At 47.7% G+C, this 16,420-nt stretch overlaps 1 protein-coding gene across 6 annotated transcripts in view; it reads right to left on the reverse strand.

The window, feature by feature from the left end:
* Positions 1–16,420, reverse strand: part of C3H10orf90 (chromosome 3 C10orf90 homolog) — a 245,919-nt gene that overhangs the window by 70,169 nt on the left and 159,330 nt on the right. For all 6 annotated transcript variants that reach the window (XM_053586272.1, XM_053586271.1, XM_053586268.1 and 3 more), the window contains exon 4: positions 9,029–10,142. In XM_053586272.1, the coding sequence (XP_053442247.1) occupies positions 9,029–10,142 (1,114 nt within the window). The remainder of the gene's footprint in view (positions 1–9,028; positions 10,143–16,420) is intronic.

The following is a 16,420-nucleotide window of genomic DNA, read 5'->3' on the forward strand; positions in this document are numbered from 1 at the left end:
ACACGTTCTATGAAGCAAACATCACCCTGATCCCCAAACCAGGAAAAGACCCAACAAGAAAAGAAAATTACAGACCAATATCACTAATGAATATAGATGCAAAAATATTCAACAAGATCCTAACAAACAGAATCCAGCAACACATCAAACAAATTATACATCATGACCAAGTTGGTTTTATCCCAGGGTGTCAAGCCTGGTTCAATATACGTAAATCTATAAATGTAATTCAGCACATAAACAAATTAAAAAACAAAGACCATATGATTCTCTCAATTGATGCAGAAAAGCTTTTGAGAATATCCAGCATCCCTTCATGATCAGAACACTCAAGAAAATTGGTCTAGAAGGGACTTTTCTTAAACTGATAGAGGCCATCTACAGCAAACCCACAGCCAATATCATATTGAATGGAGTTAAATTGGAATCATTTCCACTCAGATCAGGAACCAGACAAGGCTGCCCATTGTCTCCATTGCTTTTCAACATTGTAATGGAAGTTTTAGCCACCGCAATTAGGGAAGAAAAGGCGATCAAGGGTATCCATATAGGGCCAGAAAAGATCAAACTTTCGCTCTTCGCAGATGATATGATTGTGTATCTGGAAAACACTAGGGACTCTACTACAAAACTCCTAGAATTGATCAAGGAATACAGCAGCGTCTCAGGTTACAAAATCAACATCCATAAATCGGTAGCCTTTATATACACCAACAACAGTCAAGTTGAAAAAGCAGTTAAGGACTCTATCCCATTCACAGTAGTGCCAAAGAAGATGAAATATTTGGGAATTTACCTAACAAAAGACGTGAAAGATCTCTATAAAGAGAACTATGAAACTCTAAGAAAAGAAATAGCTGAAAATGTTAACAAATGGAAAAACATACCATGCTCATGGCTGGGAAGAATCAACATTATCAAAATGTCCATACTACCCAAAGCAATATATAATTTCAACGCACTCCCTATTAAAGCTCCACTGTCATATTTTAAAGATCTTGAAAAAACATTACTTCGTTTTATATGGAATCAGAAAAAACCTCGAATAGCCAAGACATTACTCAGAAATAAAAACAAAACAGGAGGAATCACACTACCAGACCTCAGACTTTACTACAAATCGATAGTGATCAAAACAGCATGGTATTGGCACAAAAACAGAGAAGTAGATGTCTGGAACAGAACAGAGAACCAAGAGATGAATCCAGCTACTTACCGCTATTTGATTTTTGACAAGCCAATTAAAAACATTCAGTGGGGAAAAGATTCCCTATTTAACAAATGGTGCTGGGTGAACTGGCTGGCAACCTGCAGAAGACTGAAATTGGACCCACACCTTTCACCATTAACTAAGATAGACTGTCACTGGATAAAAGATTTAAACTTAAGACATGAAACTATAAAAATACTAGAGGAGAATGCAGGGAAAACCCTTGAAGAAATTGGTCTGGGTGAGTATTTTATGAGGAGAACCCCCTGGGCAATTGAAGCAGCTTCAAAAATACACTACTGGGACTTGATCAAACTGAAAAGCTTCTGCACAGCTAAGAACACAGTAAGTAAAGCAAGCAGACAGCCCTCAGAATGGGAGAAGATATTTGCAGGGTATATCTCTGACAAAGGTTTAATAACCAGAATCCACAGAGGACTCAAACGCATCAGCAAGAAAAAAACAAGGGATCCCATCGCAGGCTGGGCAAGGGATTTGAAGAGAAACTTCTCTGAAGAAGACAGGCGCACAGCCTTCAGACATATGAAAAAATGCTCATCATCTTTAATCATCAGAGAAATGCAAATCAAAACTACTTTGAGATATCATCTAACTCCAGTGAGACTAGCCTATATCACAAAATCTCAAGACCAGAGATGTTGGCATGGATGTGGAGAAAAGGGAACACTTCTGCACTGCTGGTGGGAATGCAAATTAATACATTCCTTTTGGAAAGAGATATGGAGAACACTCAGAGATCTAAAAATAGATCTGCCATTCAATCCTGTAATTCCTCTGCTGGGCATATACCCAGAAGACCAAAAATCACAACATAACAAAGATATTTGTACCAGAATGTTTATTGCAGCCCAATTCATAATTGCTAAGTCATGGAAAAAGCCCAAGTGCCCATCGATCCACGAATGGATTAATAAATTGTGGTATATGTACACCATGGAATACTATGCAGCCTTAAAGAAAGATGGAGACTTTACCTCTTTCATGTTTACATGGATGGAGCTGGAACATATTCTTCTTAGTAAAGTATCTCAAGAATGGAAGAAAAAGTACCCAATGTACTCGGCCCTACTATGAAACTAATTTGGGGCTCTCACATGAAAGCTATAACCCAGTTACAACCTAACAATAGGGGGAAGTGGGAAAGGGAGGGGGGGGGTTGTGGGTAGAGGGAGGGGGATCGGTGGGATCATACCTGTGGTGCATCTTACAGGGATATTTGCGAAACTTGGTAAATGTAGAATGTAAATATTTTGGCACAGTAACTGAGAAAACGCTGGAAAGGCTATGTTAACCATTGTGATAAAAATGTGTCAAATGGTCTATGAAGCGAGTGTATGATGCCCCATGATCATATCAATGTATACAGTTATGATTCAATAAAAAAATAAAATAAAATAAAAATAAAAAAAAGAAAAGCTGCAACCCGCCCGACCTGAGTTTTGTTTCAGCACCATGGCACCCAAGACAAGTAGGTGCCTGGTGCCATGGCTGATGCATCAGGTCAGGTGAGTGCAGAGAGGCTGTCTGGGTGCCAGCAGGAGGTGCTGGGCTGGACATGTGCGCCCGCCACTGAGCAACAGCCCCAGGTGGCACAGAGGTGTCTGCTCTGCTGCTGACAAGGAAAAAGGCACAGAGCCGCGGTGGGACTGCAGTGGGCACCTGCCCACAGGGGTGGGAGGAGGACCAGGGAGAGCCAGGAAGGGACTGGTCAGAACAGGCAGTGAGAACCCAGAGCACAGGGGAGGAGGCGGAGAAAGCAAGAGCTCTCCCCTCTGAGGCCGAGCGTCACCCCTTCTCAACCTCCGAAGACTCACCCTGAAATCAGGCTCGTCTGACGGCTCCTAGGACAGACAATCACAGGCCCCCCCACATGTATAAATTAACTAGGAGAGATGAGCTCACGAGATAATCAGAGCCACTTCTCTCATTCCGCAGATGAAGAGACCTTGCAGGAAAGTGACCTGCCCCATGTCACCCAGACAGCCTACCCTGGACAGAGGGCTGCGCACTCATCTGTAGAGGCCCAGATAGTAAAGATGTTAACCTTTGTAGGCCCAAGGCCTATAACCTCTCAGAGTGTCCCAGCCACTCCACTCTGATTTAGTGATGAAAGCAGTCACAGAACAATGTGAAAATAAACACACAGGGATGTGTTCCAGTGCAACTTTGCTTACAAAGTGGAGGGCTGGCTTTGGCCTCCTGGCCTTGGTTTCCTCATGCCTCTCCTCAAGCTATTGCTAAATACCAAGAGTCCTAGTCTCTCTCCATTCATCAGCTGAATCCAACACTGCCTGCTTTATCTTGCTGATAATAGTAAAGTAAAACACAAAAATTCATTCTGCCCAATTCTTCTGGCTTCACACAAGGTGAGAAAATACCATGATAGGATTGTTTACCTGATCATCGACCATGGAGAACGTGCAGTTCTGCAGCCACCAGCAGGTAAGCTGCCATCTAGCTGGGAAGCTTGGCAGGTGGAGGCAGCCTCAGGAAACTTGGAGGGGGTCAGATACACCTGTAGGCATGTCCCAGTCACCAGGGGCTGCCACGTCACCTGACCCATCAGCAAAGACTGCTGGCTTACCTTCAGAACAGACCCCCAGATCTGACTACTTTCAAACACCTCCACCATTGCCCCCATCCAAGTCTCCACTCCCATTCCAGGACAATTGTCTAATATGCATTTGTTGAATGAATGAATGAACATCGAAAGAGAGAGTAGAATTATCCACTATCTTCTTCCTACAGGGGCAAAGGACTATAGTCCATGATCCCATCTCCTGCCCCTCTTCTAGCCTAACAAGATCCTTAACTTGTTTCAGAGGATTTATGGGGTCAAAAAGCAGACTGAATGGCAGAATGGCCAAGCAGGGGTCCTCAAACTACAGCCCGCAGGCCACATGAGGCGGTGTGATTGTATTTGTTCCCGTTTTGTTTTTTTACTTCAAAATAAGATATGTGCAGTGTGCATAGGAATTTGTTCATAGTTTGTTTTTTTTTAATTATAGTCCGGCCCTCCAGTAGTCTGAGGGACAGTGAACTGGCCCCCTGTTTACAAGTTGAAGGACCCCTGGAACAGTGATAGGGTCCCCTGCTGGGGTGAAGGCCTCTTTCCCCAGCTGCTGGGAGCCATCAGCAGTCCACCCTATAGCAATTGGCAGGCTGAAGAGAGCTGCCTTGCCCAAGGTCACACACCCTTCCCAAAGGGATATAAAGGACTTGGCCCTCCGTTCTCAACTCGGAGTAACTCAAGGGCCATCCTGAATTCAGAGTTCCCTAAGAGGCTGACTGAGGCCTTCATGGCTACTGCACCACAGAACATCCTTGCCATCTGCCTGGTCCTGCTCCCTCTTCTCCTCATCCACAGTTGTCACTGCCAAGAACACTCCCCTCAAATGCCCTGCCTATTAGTTCCAATAAATATCCTTCCCTGGAAATGACACCTCAGGGTCTGATTTCCATGGAATCTAACAAGCAACATTGGCAAACAAGTAAAGTTTAACTTGGAGAATGGATTTGTTTGAGTTCTTGGTCAGAAGTCAGTAAACAGGGTAAAGTTTAATTTGGAGAATGAAGTTATTTGAGTTGTCAATCAGAATTCAGTGAATTACAGCCCGCAGGTCAAATATGGCCCACTGCTTGTTTCTGTCAATAAAGTTTTATTGGCAACAGCCACACTCATGTATTTACTCATTGTCTATAACTATTTTTGCACTACAGCAGCAGAATTAAAGAGTTGCTGCAGAAATCATATGGCCCACAGAGCTGGACATATTTCCTTTTTTTTTTTTTTGCAGTCTTTGGCCAGGCCCGGGTATATGGGGCCGGCGCCCTACTCCCTTGAGCCACAGGCACTGCCCTGGACATATTTCCTATATGGCCCTTTCTTAAAAAAAAAAAGGTTACTAAGCTCAATTCTAGATCATTAAAAAAAAAATCACATTTGTAAAATGTGGTTGAGATTCCTCAAAAATCCTCTGGCTCCTCTAGTAAAAAGTCCCCATGGGAAGGGGAAGCAGAGTCTGCACATGTTTGTTAAGCATCCTATTTTCCCTAAGAGTCTGATGCAGCCTTGTCCCTCAGAGGTGGGCTTGGCAGGTGCACACATAATGTGTTATTTCTCTTGAGTGATGCAAGTGAAATAAACCTTACCACCGTGGCTGACTGTACCACCTGAACAAAAGTAGACACAGCCCTCATTTTGTGACCTGGCAAGGATTTCCTCCAATCCTCTACATTTTTGTTCACCAGTGACACTTACTACCACTGGGGCCTCCTCAGACCAATGACACCAGAACGTGAGGGTGTCTGAACATGAGCGTCCAGCCCAGAACATGAATGCATGGGGCTAATGGGTGTGAGCACATCAAGTTCACTGGCCTCTTCTCCAGCGTCTAACAGCATCAGAAGATTTTACTCCATCTACTTGGGTAGCTCAGGGAGGGGGGCAAACTTCAGATCTAGGCCACAGATGCAAAACAAAATTGGCAGAAGTAACATATCTAAATCAATAGTGTTTCAGGCATCTGCACTCAGCGAGGAAAGAACATTTGGATCAACGGGATCTATCCCATAGACGGCCACGAAGAACTGGATTTCCATCAGGAAAGGATTTCTAAGCCAATAAGTTTTAACTGTGTCAAGTGGCGTGGCTTATGACATTTCATCTGGAATTACCTTACAGTTTACTCTCCTAATAGAATTTAGCAGGGTAATTGGCCACCAAATAGTGAGACCACTGCACACGTCCACAAGCCGTGTTTGAATACTGTCTCTGGTGGTGACAGTGGAGAAGGGGCCTGCCGCTGAGTCACCTCCATCCTAACTGCTCTGTATAGGGCTGTCACTGAGAAGGGAACAGCAGCCCAAATGCACAGCCCTGACATGTAATGGCCACGTGGACTCAGGCAAATCATTTAATCTTCAAGGCTCACTGGTTTTGTCTGCAAAATAAGGTTGATGATAGTCTCTCTAAGATGATTGGAGTGATTCAGAACAAGGGAAACTGGTCCAGGGTCTGGCACCGAGGACTCCCAGAACATAGTGTTGTTGTTATGGATAAGATGATGATGATGATGACAGCGTTAATGGTGATGAAATCTTTTCTTATGATGCGGGGATGTATACAATGCCCTCCTGCCTGGTGCTGACCGAGTGTTCCCAACAGTGGAGATGTGGACATAGAATATACAGGGGCAGAGGAGGGGACCAAGAAGAGAAACGGTCCCTGAATTCTCAGCCCTGACAGAAGAATTGGAACCCACATGACGACCGGAATGTGTGCCTCGGGAGACACAGCCTGTGTGCACTGTGCGGGTTTGTGAAGTATCCTGTTTTCTCTAATCCTAGGAATTGTCCTGGGTGTATATCCCAGACGCTTATTCAAAAATACAATCTGTAAGACTTTCTGTCCAATGACCAACTGGCTAGGGCTAAGAAAGCCTTGTGGAGGTTTGTTGAATCTCCACGGCTTTACCTACCGAGCAGCTGGATGCCGGCAATTTGGCCTGCAGAGGATCCTGCTTACGAGGTATTTTGGAAGCCAGATAAAGAGTCGGGTTCAGTGACTGTGAAGTATGAAGACTGCTAATAGCAAGTGTGACCACAGGAGGCTGTCAAAATGCCTCCGATAAGAGTCCAGCTTCAGACAGGAAAATCTAAACAGTCCCTCGGGGTTTTAACGAGCCTTGCCACGGTCTGAAAGCTCTTGTATTAAAGCTAAAAAGTCTCTGTCAAGACTGAAGGTCAGTGAGCTCACCCCAGAAACATCATGCAGATTGTTAGGACAGACTGTGGTCGTTAGCATCAACGAGCTGTCCTTGTAAATACGAGGAGAGAATTCTACAGCAAATTCTACAGCGCGGGCAGCAATGCTTTCCTGTCGCCTGAGCAATGAATCCACTGAAAATTAGTTTCCAAGTGAGACGGCACAAGGGTCCATGTGTCCCTGTGAGTGCCCCAGTCCGTGCATGCCAAGGCTCTGTGGCTTTGGACTTTGTGACTGAGGCGTCCAGATGCCCAAATCCCACCTCAAGCAAATAGACCAGAGAATTTTTTTTTTTTAAACTTGAAGGGACCTTCAAGAAGTCTCAGTCTACCGCTTGCTCTAGGTACTGAAATGAAGAAACAATCAGAGTGAATGTCACATGTGCACATTCACGGAGCTAGAATGAACACCCAGCAACTCTAAAAGAAGGAGCTCGGGGCTCCCCCGGCCTCCGGAAACAACTCTTTCCTCACACAGAACAATGAGACCTCAGGACGCAGAGCTGCTCAAGGATCCCGCTAGTGAATCTTTGGGATATATGGTTATTCGAGTGATGTCGGCCCCTGGGATGTAGAATTAACTTCTACTATTTGCCCAAGAAAATCTTTTATGAGAGTAGTCATTTCACATAGTCACAATTAAAAATTCTCTCAGCACCAAAGCCCAAAAATAAACTGGGGGCATTTTCTCCATTCTTGGTCCTCTCCTCCGAGATGAATGTTTGAGATCTGGCTCTAGTTTGAAGAGTCCTTGGGGGAAAGCACTATAAACCCACATTATTGTTTCACAAGGCCTGGTCAACTGGGGTAGCAACAACCATGCAGGTTGTATGTTTCCAGAATCTTCGTCAACATGGAAGTTGAAGGGCTGAGTTGCAGCTATCCCTTTAAACATTAAAGTGTGGTTTCTCCTGGAAACGCTGATGGCTGCTCACATATTCCCTTCTTGCAATAAGTCTATAAGACTTGGACACTGCAATGGTTTAATCAATCTGAAAGTCATGTCAAAATTGCCTTAAAATTCTCTGAGCATTCAATATATGCACACTTGTTAAAATTAATTACATCATTTAAAATGTCTATGCACATTATACTCTCAATGTCGTACAGTCATTTTTATTAATTAATAAAGCTTTAATGGACAAAAATTACACCAGAAAATCATCATGCCTGTACTGTGTTTTCCATTTTACTACTATTATCTTTACATATATTCTCCAAATGGAAAGCCACAAATTCATAAGCTAGAGTCTCTCACAGAAAGTAAAGCTGAAAATCAGAAATTCACACAGAGAAAGAAGGAAATCTGGTCTCTTTCCTTCCCAAAAGGCTGACTTTCTTCTTCTGACTCCCCAAGAAAGGTGAAGGGTCCCCAGGGCCGCCCACCTTGGGGAATCTGCCTGGCTGTGGAAACAGGAACAAATCTAGACCATGTTGTCCCAGAAGACACAACCACATAGAGAGACTATTGTGCTGCTGTTTGGCACGGAGAGTCCCCGACTTGGCCAATTAGAAAATGTCCTATAATTACTACACACACACACCCTGCACTGCGGGACTCTGTGGTCTAGGATCTTATGATCTTTATGAGGCTAACTCATAAATACCAACTATGTGATTGAAAAGTAAAAAGTGTAGAATTTTGAACACTTCCAAATATGCAGATGTTTTGCACCAGAGTGATGAAACATCTGGGGCTGGCTGGCATTCTGTTCTTCTCATCTGTTGAGGAGAGCAATCCAGGCATGGTGTACATTAACTTTCCCTGGGGCTGTCATTTCCTACTCGTTACATATGGTCTGGTACAATGGGAAACAAAAATTTGGGGGAAGGTCTCTAACCCACAGAAGTCTCACCTAAGAAAATCTACCCACTGGATAGCTACCACACTGAGCTATCGGGAGTCCACTTGGAGCAGAGCAGGCCATAGCAACTCTCAGTAGACTCTCCTACCAGGGACAGGTAGGAGGAGACCCACCTAGGCAGGGCATGTCCACGAACATCCCCACTTTGGGTGGATGTGTCACTCACCTGCTGCGTAACTCCAGCCAGGAATGTGAATGGAGAGCTGGTTGGCACAACCACTGGGGTGACGGTGCTTCACTTGGTTCTCTGCCCGTTTGCTCACAGTGACCTGGTTAGTTCCCACATCTGCAAACACTGTGTTTTCCAGCACAGGGGAGCCACTCCAAGGGCACGTGGTAGTGCCCAGATGCACCTGCCCCACTGATGGGTTTCCTGTTGCCAAGTGGCTTTCCAGTACACCTGGGTTCCAGCGCCTGCCGAGGAGGCCCTGGCTCCCCTCCGTGAGCTCCTGCTTCAGGGCCCTGCCCATTGGTTCTCCATTCACCAGGCCGTCTACCCCACCTGCTGTTAACCGGTGGGAACTACAATTGAGGGTGAGCGACAGGACAGATCTGTGCACTTGGGGACCAGCAACCGGAGGCTGCTCCACAGGGACAGAGAGAGGCTTGTCTAAGTAGTAGGCTGAATTCGGACACTGCCGAGACACCCTGAGGTGGACACAGGAACTGAACACTAGCGGGCCCTTTTCCGACGGTGGGACGTCTGGAGAAAAGCTGGTCTCTTTGTCGTCCACATGGGTGACCCAGTACTCGTGTCCCTCACACAGCTGTGCATGGGCCTCAGGAACCTTCAGCCTCATCACAGAGCCATTTCTGGAGAATTGTGTGTGCTGCTGTGAATAGGCATGTTCAGCCACAGCTGGGGGTTCCTGGAGCAAGGTGTCCTGGGCTCTGCACTTGGGACACAGTGGACCCCCAACTGTCCCCCACACCAGGGCGCTGGCCGGGGGCCCCACACGCCTGGCTGTGATGGTGATGGATGCAAACCCTTTCTGGGGACCACTGCAGGGGTTCTCCTCTTTGGGTGGCAGTTCTCTCTCAGGTCCTCGCTCTTCTGATGGTGTCGGGATTCCTAATCTGCCCGGAAGTAATGCAAACACCCTGTGGATGTTGACGCCGCTGCGGTTCGCCAGAGATGGCTTCAGGTGACGTGTAGGAGGCCGCATGGCCATGCATGGCAGGGGCAACATGGCCCCATTGTCTCTTGATTTACTCTCATCGATTAGCTGGGAAATGAGAAGGGATGAGGTCATCTTAGTGTTTGGCGATGCCAGAGTCTCCTGCAAATGGAAAAAGACCCGGATTATTCAAGCTGTCCACTGGAAAGTGGGCAGTCAACTGCCTTGTGATTGCCACCGGGGCACCAAAGAACTTGGTCATGACACTCAGATGTTCTCATCCAAGGCGTTTTACTATACACCTGATGCCACCACTGAGGGAGATGGCCCTTCCCAGAAGGGCGGGAAACCCAGATCTGTTCATGAAAAGTTACATGTTCTGGAAACACCAGACTGCCCAATGAATGGGTTTTCTCCACTGAGTGTGTTTTCTTAGTTTATTTAATGATGAGCCCAAAGGAATTACCTATTATAGTTCTGATAATCACTGCCACCAAACCCCAGAGCCCCAAAATATAGGTTCACAGCCTCCATGGGGAGAAAAGGCGTAATTCTGAAGGTGGGCTGGACTTGGGGTACAGGTTTACATGGGAGAAGCGTCAGCCCTGCTGCGAGGGAACAGTGAATGTGATTATAGGGAGCCTCTTCTGCCCGAGTCCGCCTGGAAGTCCTCCACCTTTGCTGGTTTAGACTTATTCAGTCATGCCCTGCTGCTTGGCATCACAGGAATCAAAGTCCAGAGAACAAAACTATAGAAATCCAAATGCCCAAACTTGCAAGCTTGCCCAGATGAAAACCGTGACAATCAGAGGATCTCATTCATTAGAATGGGTGGGGGATCAGAGCAAGACAGATGCATTTTGCTGTTTCTGTGACCAGTCCCATCAGGCTGGGCTTCTGTCCAGTATTTTAAATGACTGAGAAGTTTCATTCTTTCTAATTGGTAGATTGTCTGTCCTAGCAGGAGGTGCTAGTGTGTCCGAAAGAGCGTTATGATTTTTAAGAAAGTATCTAATCAGGTCAAGACCAGGAAGAAGAATCTTCTCTGTCCTCATTTTTATAATTATGTTTATGTATAAAGCACTGCAGAAAATGACACGGAAAGCTGACTCCGCCCCAGTACTTAGTGAATGCTAAAGAGGTGCGGGCCCCCACATGCTTAAAAGGAACGCTTGCATGGGGACCGCATGGGATCCATGCTCAGGCCAGGGCTCTGGGAGCTACTACGCCCTGCTGCTTACAAAAAATCTTTGCTTTGGATGCCTGGACATATCACTGGGGTGCTCAGCACCTATAGCCACAGCTCTCAAACCCCAGCAAGCACGGGACTCACTCAGGATACTGCAACCGCAGGCTTCTCGGGTCCAGACATTTTGATTCTGCACATCCTGGGTGGGGCCCAGACATCTGCATTTCAACCTGAATCCTGGTGATTCTGTGGTAGGTGGTGGGGTAGCACACTTTGAGAAACACAAATGGAGTCATGGGATTGCTGGTTATCTTAAGAAAATACTTTCTGAAGGGAAAGGGCCTGTATACCGGGTGTACACTTTTCTTGAGATATGATAAGCAAACATAGCGTTTTTTTTTTCCCCCCCTTCGGGCCGGATTAATATTCATTTACTCAAATAACTAAATGTCACATCTGACACTGGAGTCCCCTTGGCTGTCGGAGGACCAGCGTGTGTGATCTGAGCCACCAGAGGGGCGTCGTGTCCTTACTGTCAGGCAGGGGAAGGTGGCTGGGTTTGTTTTTCATGACAACATCATCATCTTAGAGGTGGTTATTTTTTTTAAAGATACATGGGAAGTTGCCACATGTCTTTAAAACAATATTCCAAATGTTCCAAAGATAACAGGAGATGAACAAAGAAGAAGAAATGGATAGGAGAGTCATTTTAAAATTTACGTCATTTTTTAAATAGTCAAAATATCCCTGGTTACATTTTCCCCCCCCAAACAGACGGTCAGTGCGGTAGCACTGAGTCAAGGGTAGGGACACTGGCCTCCTCTATTAGCTGAAGTCCCACCTCACCCTGCAGCTCATACTGTGCATGGTTTCTGGAACCCAGGCTCTGCTGGGAGCCTGTAGGAGGAAGGACCTCCTGCTGGGGGTCTCAGCCACCAGGGAGCTCATCCAAACCCCAACACCCAAGCCTCACCCCCAAGCAGATAAGGCAGCGTCCCTGGCAAGACGGCCGAGGCATCCATGTGTTTTAAAGCAGGTGGCCGGCCGTGCTGCTGTGGCATCTCCCTCCCCTCCCCCACGGCATTTGTCACCGAGGTGCACCTGGTGCCTATTTTGCTTGTCCTTCCTATTTTAGTTAAATTTAGTTCCCATAATAATTGTTCCCATGCAGCTTACAGGTGCATAGTCACACCCGGTAGGAACTCTTGACACTGATCTTTGAAGGAAAAACAAATACCCATCCTGGAGACTGCAGTACGGGTCTTGTTTGACAGTATGACATATCCCAAACTCAGCACCAGTGACTACCCACGTAGAAAACATCCGGGGAAAAAGGCAGATTTCTGGACGCCTCCCTCCCTGACCTTGGCCGCATCAGGATCTATGGAGATACAGCTCAGAAGCTGTGTTTATAATCAGCTCCCAGGTGACTGATCCACGTGGTCTGGTACAAAGGAGGCTGGGTGAGCACTGGGTTCCTGGGGGCCCTGAACCAGGGGCACCCACACTGGCTACAGGACCTTGGACAGGGCCTCAGCTTCCACAGCTGCAGAGCCAGGAGAACACCAGGGTGATTCTGGTGGAAACTCCAGGCTTCCTCACACTGTGGTCTCTGACATGAAGAGGGTGCCCCACCCTCTGGGCTCAGGATCTCATGAGAGCCTTGGTCTTCGTATAAATAAGGGGTATCTTGCTAGGAATGGACAATGTCATCTCAGCCTGGGACAGACCCTGACTCAGGCAGTGTTGCCCTGAGATGGCGACTCACAGCCACAGCCAGGGCTGCAGGTGCCGCGGGAAGCCCGGGCTGTGCTGGGGGAGTTCAGGTGTGGGCATAACTCCAGAAGGACCCAGAAGGCCAAAGGACGGGATAAGGAATCAGCCACCATCTCATCACCTGGGGCCTGGCAAGGGCGACTGTGATTTTGCCACCGTCAGATGCAAACGGATGAGGAAACAACAATAATGAGTGGCATGTATTGGAATTGTTTCTGAAAACCTGGAATCGTGCAGTGCGTCAGGGAGACGCCATTCCTGGGAGCATCCCATTCTAAAAAAAAATCTTTTTGCCTTCTTTACCTCATAGGAAATATGTAGAGATAAAAAAACGGTGCAGTACACGAAAGTGCCTCTCAAAATACAAGCACATGACATAACTGAGGGTCTTACTCTACTAGGGTCCAGTAGAAGTCAGTGGATATCTGATATAATCAAATCTAGAGGGGAAGGAAGGGTCTTGATATCAAAGTTATACCACATTTCCATGGACTTTAAAAAGTGCATTCGAGTTTATCTGAGTTGCATAAGTAGAAATAACATTATGTATCTAATACATTGAAATTTTATGGATGGAATGTAGAATTATTAATAGTATAATTTTTTAGGTGCAAATTCTGATACTCATGCAGCCACGGTCAAAGCATTTGTTTATTTACTCTGACATTTATTTGAGCTCCTACTGTGTGTCAGGGGCTGTGTTTTTTCCAGCATGTAGAAAAAAGCCCCAGACAACAAGAGAAATTTAAAAGGAAAAAGGAAACATGGGGGGCTCTTTGCTCTTCAATATACACAACACTCCTATATGGGAAGTTCTATGTGTCAAATCCTATTTCCTAATGATTTGAGGCCCATCAAATCATTAAAGGTAAGACACAACCTCTTCAAATTCTGTGCTAGCTTGCTAGGGCAGCTGTGACAAAGCAGCGCAGTGTGGGAGGCTCACGTAACAGATGTTTACTTTCTCAGTCCTAGGAAATGAAAGTCTCAGATCAAGGTATTGGCAGGGTCGGTTTCTTCCAAGGCCTCTCTCCCTGGCTAGCACATGGCTAGCCATCGTCTTCCCTCTGTCCCAGGCCTGGGTCCTAATCTTTTCTTCTGATAATCTTACCAGTCACTTAATTTTAATCACCTCTTTAAAGAACAAATCTTCAAATGCAATCGCATTCTGAGGGAGTCCCAGGGTTAGGACTTCAATGAGTAATTTTTTTTTTTTAGATGGGGTGGGGAGGGACAAAATTCACCCTACAACAGATTACAACATATCACTCTGGGTCCAGTCCCTCTTCTGAGTTTGGGAAATCAAGAAAGAGAAGGGAAGGAGGCGTCATTCAGGGTTCCTAAGTCAGCCTATTACTGTTTGAACTACGCAAATTTTCTTTAGAAAATCATATGAGTTGGGGCAGCGCCTGTGGCTCAGTGAGTAGGGCGCTGGCCCCATATACCGAGGGTGGCAGGTTCAAACCCAGCCCCGGCCAAACTGCAACAAAAAAATAGCCCAGCGTTGTGGCGGGCGCCTTTAGTCCCAGTTGCTCGGGAGGCTGAGGCAAGAGAATCGCGTAAGCCCAAGAGTTAGAGGTTGCTGTGAGCCGTGTGACGCCACGGCACTCTACCGAGGGCGGTACAGTGAGACTCTGTCTCTACAAAAAAAAGAAAGTCATACGACTTTTACATCAAATATCTTCCCAAATTAAGCCGTTTCAGCCTTTTATACTGGGTTAACTAAACACGGCTATGCAAAGAGGTTTCTTTCATCTAAAATAAAATGACACAAGATTTGATAGGAAAGGAAGAGGAAAATCACCTTCTATTTCAAGGAGAACATTCACGTCAGAGAGAGGGTGAATGAACAGTTGGGCTCATGCCTGGCTGTGGGAGTAAGCCGCCCGTTTCTCAGCCTTCACACCGCTGCACACTTAGTTATTTTCCTAACATTTTCTTTCTCATAGATGCTACTTTGAGTTATTTCTTTCTTTTAAATTTTAAAACTTGACTTAGTAGTGCTGGAAACTGCCTTCATCGTTGATGCTTTTTATAGATTGTTTCTAACTTTTTATGCCTTACGAGCTATTATTAAGATGAGCACAATTTCATTAATTGAAGTAAGAGACAAGCAGGGCGTGACCAGAGAAACCAGATCCTGGCCACTCAAGGGGGGCTGCTCCATCCCTGTAGCAGAATAAGCCCGTGATCCAGTCTCTGCCCCCAACCCGCTTCCTCCCACTGCAGCCACACAGCCTGCAGCTGTCTCTGCCCCCAACCTGCGTCCTCCCACTGCAGCCACGCGGCCTGCAGCCGTCTCTGCCCCCAACCTGCTGCAGCCACACAGCCTGCAGCCGTCTCTGCCCCCAACCTGCGTCCTCCCACTGCAGGCACGCGGCCTGCAGCCGTCTCTGCCCCCAACCTGCTGCAGCCACACAGCCTGCAGCCCTCTCTACCCTCAACCTCCGTCCATCTCACTGCTGCCACACAGCCTGCAGCCATCTCTGCCCCCAACCCGCTTCCTCACACTGCAGCCACACGGCCTGCAGCCGTCTCTGCCCTCAACCTGCGTCCTCCCACTGCAGCCACACAGCCTGCAGCCATCTCTGCCCCCAACCTGCGTCCTCCCACTGCAGCCACACAGCCTGCAGCCGTCTCTGCCCCCAACCTGCGTCCTCCCACTGCAGCCACACAGCCTGCAGCCGTCTCTGCCCTCAACCTGCGTCCTCCCACTGCAGCCACACAGCCTGCAGCCATCTCTGCCCCCAACCTGCGTCCTCCCACTGCAGCCACACAGCCTGCAGCCGTCTCTGCTCTCAACCTCCGTCCTTCTCACTGCTGCCACACAGCCTGCAGCCGTCTCTGCCCTCAACCTGCGTCCTCCCACTGCAGCCACACAACCTGCAGCCATCTCTGCTCTCAACCTGCGTCCTCCCACTGCAGCCACACAGCCTGCAGCCGTCTCTGCCCCCAACCTGCGTCCTCCCACTGCAGCCAACAGCCTGCAGCCGTCTCTGCCCTCAACCTGCGTCCTCCCACTGCAGCCACACAGCCTGCAGCCCTCTCTGCCCCCAACCTGCGTCCTCCCACTGCAGCCACGCAGCCTGCAGCCGTCTCTGCCCCTAACCTGCGTCCTCCCACTGCAGCCACGCAGCCTGCAGCCGTCTCTGCCCCCAACCTGCGTCCTCCCACTGCAGCCACGCAGCCTGCAGCCGTCTCTGCCCCTAACCTGCATCCTCCCACTGCAGCCACGCAGCCTGCAGCCATCTCTGCCCCCAACCTGCGTCCTCCCACTGCAGCCACGCAGCCTGCAGCCGTCTCTGCCCCCAACCTGCGTCCTCCCACTGCAGCCACGCAGCCTGCAGCCGTCTCTGCCCCTAACCTGCATCCTCCCACTGCAGCCACACAGCCTGCAGCCATCTCTGCCCCCAACCTGCGTCCTCCCACTGCAGCCACACGGCCTGCAGCCATCTCTGCTCTCAACCTCCGTCCT

The sequence above is a fragment of the Nycticebus coucang genome, chromosome 3 (assembly GCF_027406575.1).
Source record: "Nycticebus coucang isolate mNycCou1 chromosome 3, mNycCou1.pri, whole genome shotgun sequence".
NCBI classification, from domain to species: domain Eukaryota; kingdom Metazoa; phylum Chordata; class Mammalia; order Primates; family Lorisidae; genus Nycticebus; species Nycticebus coucang.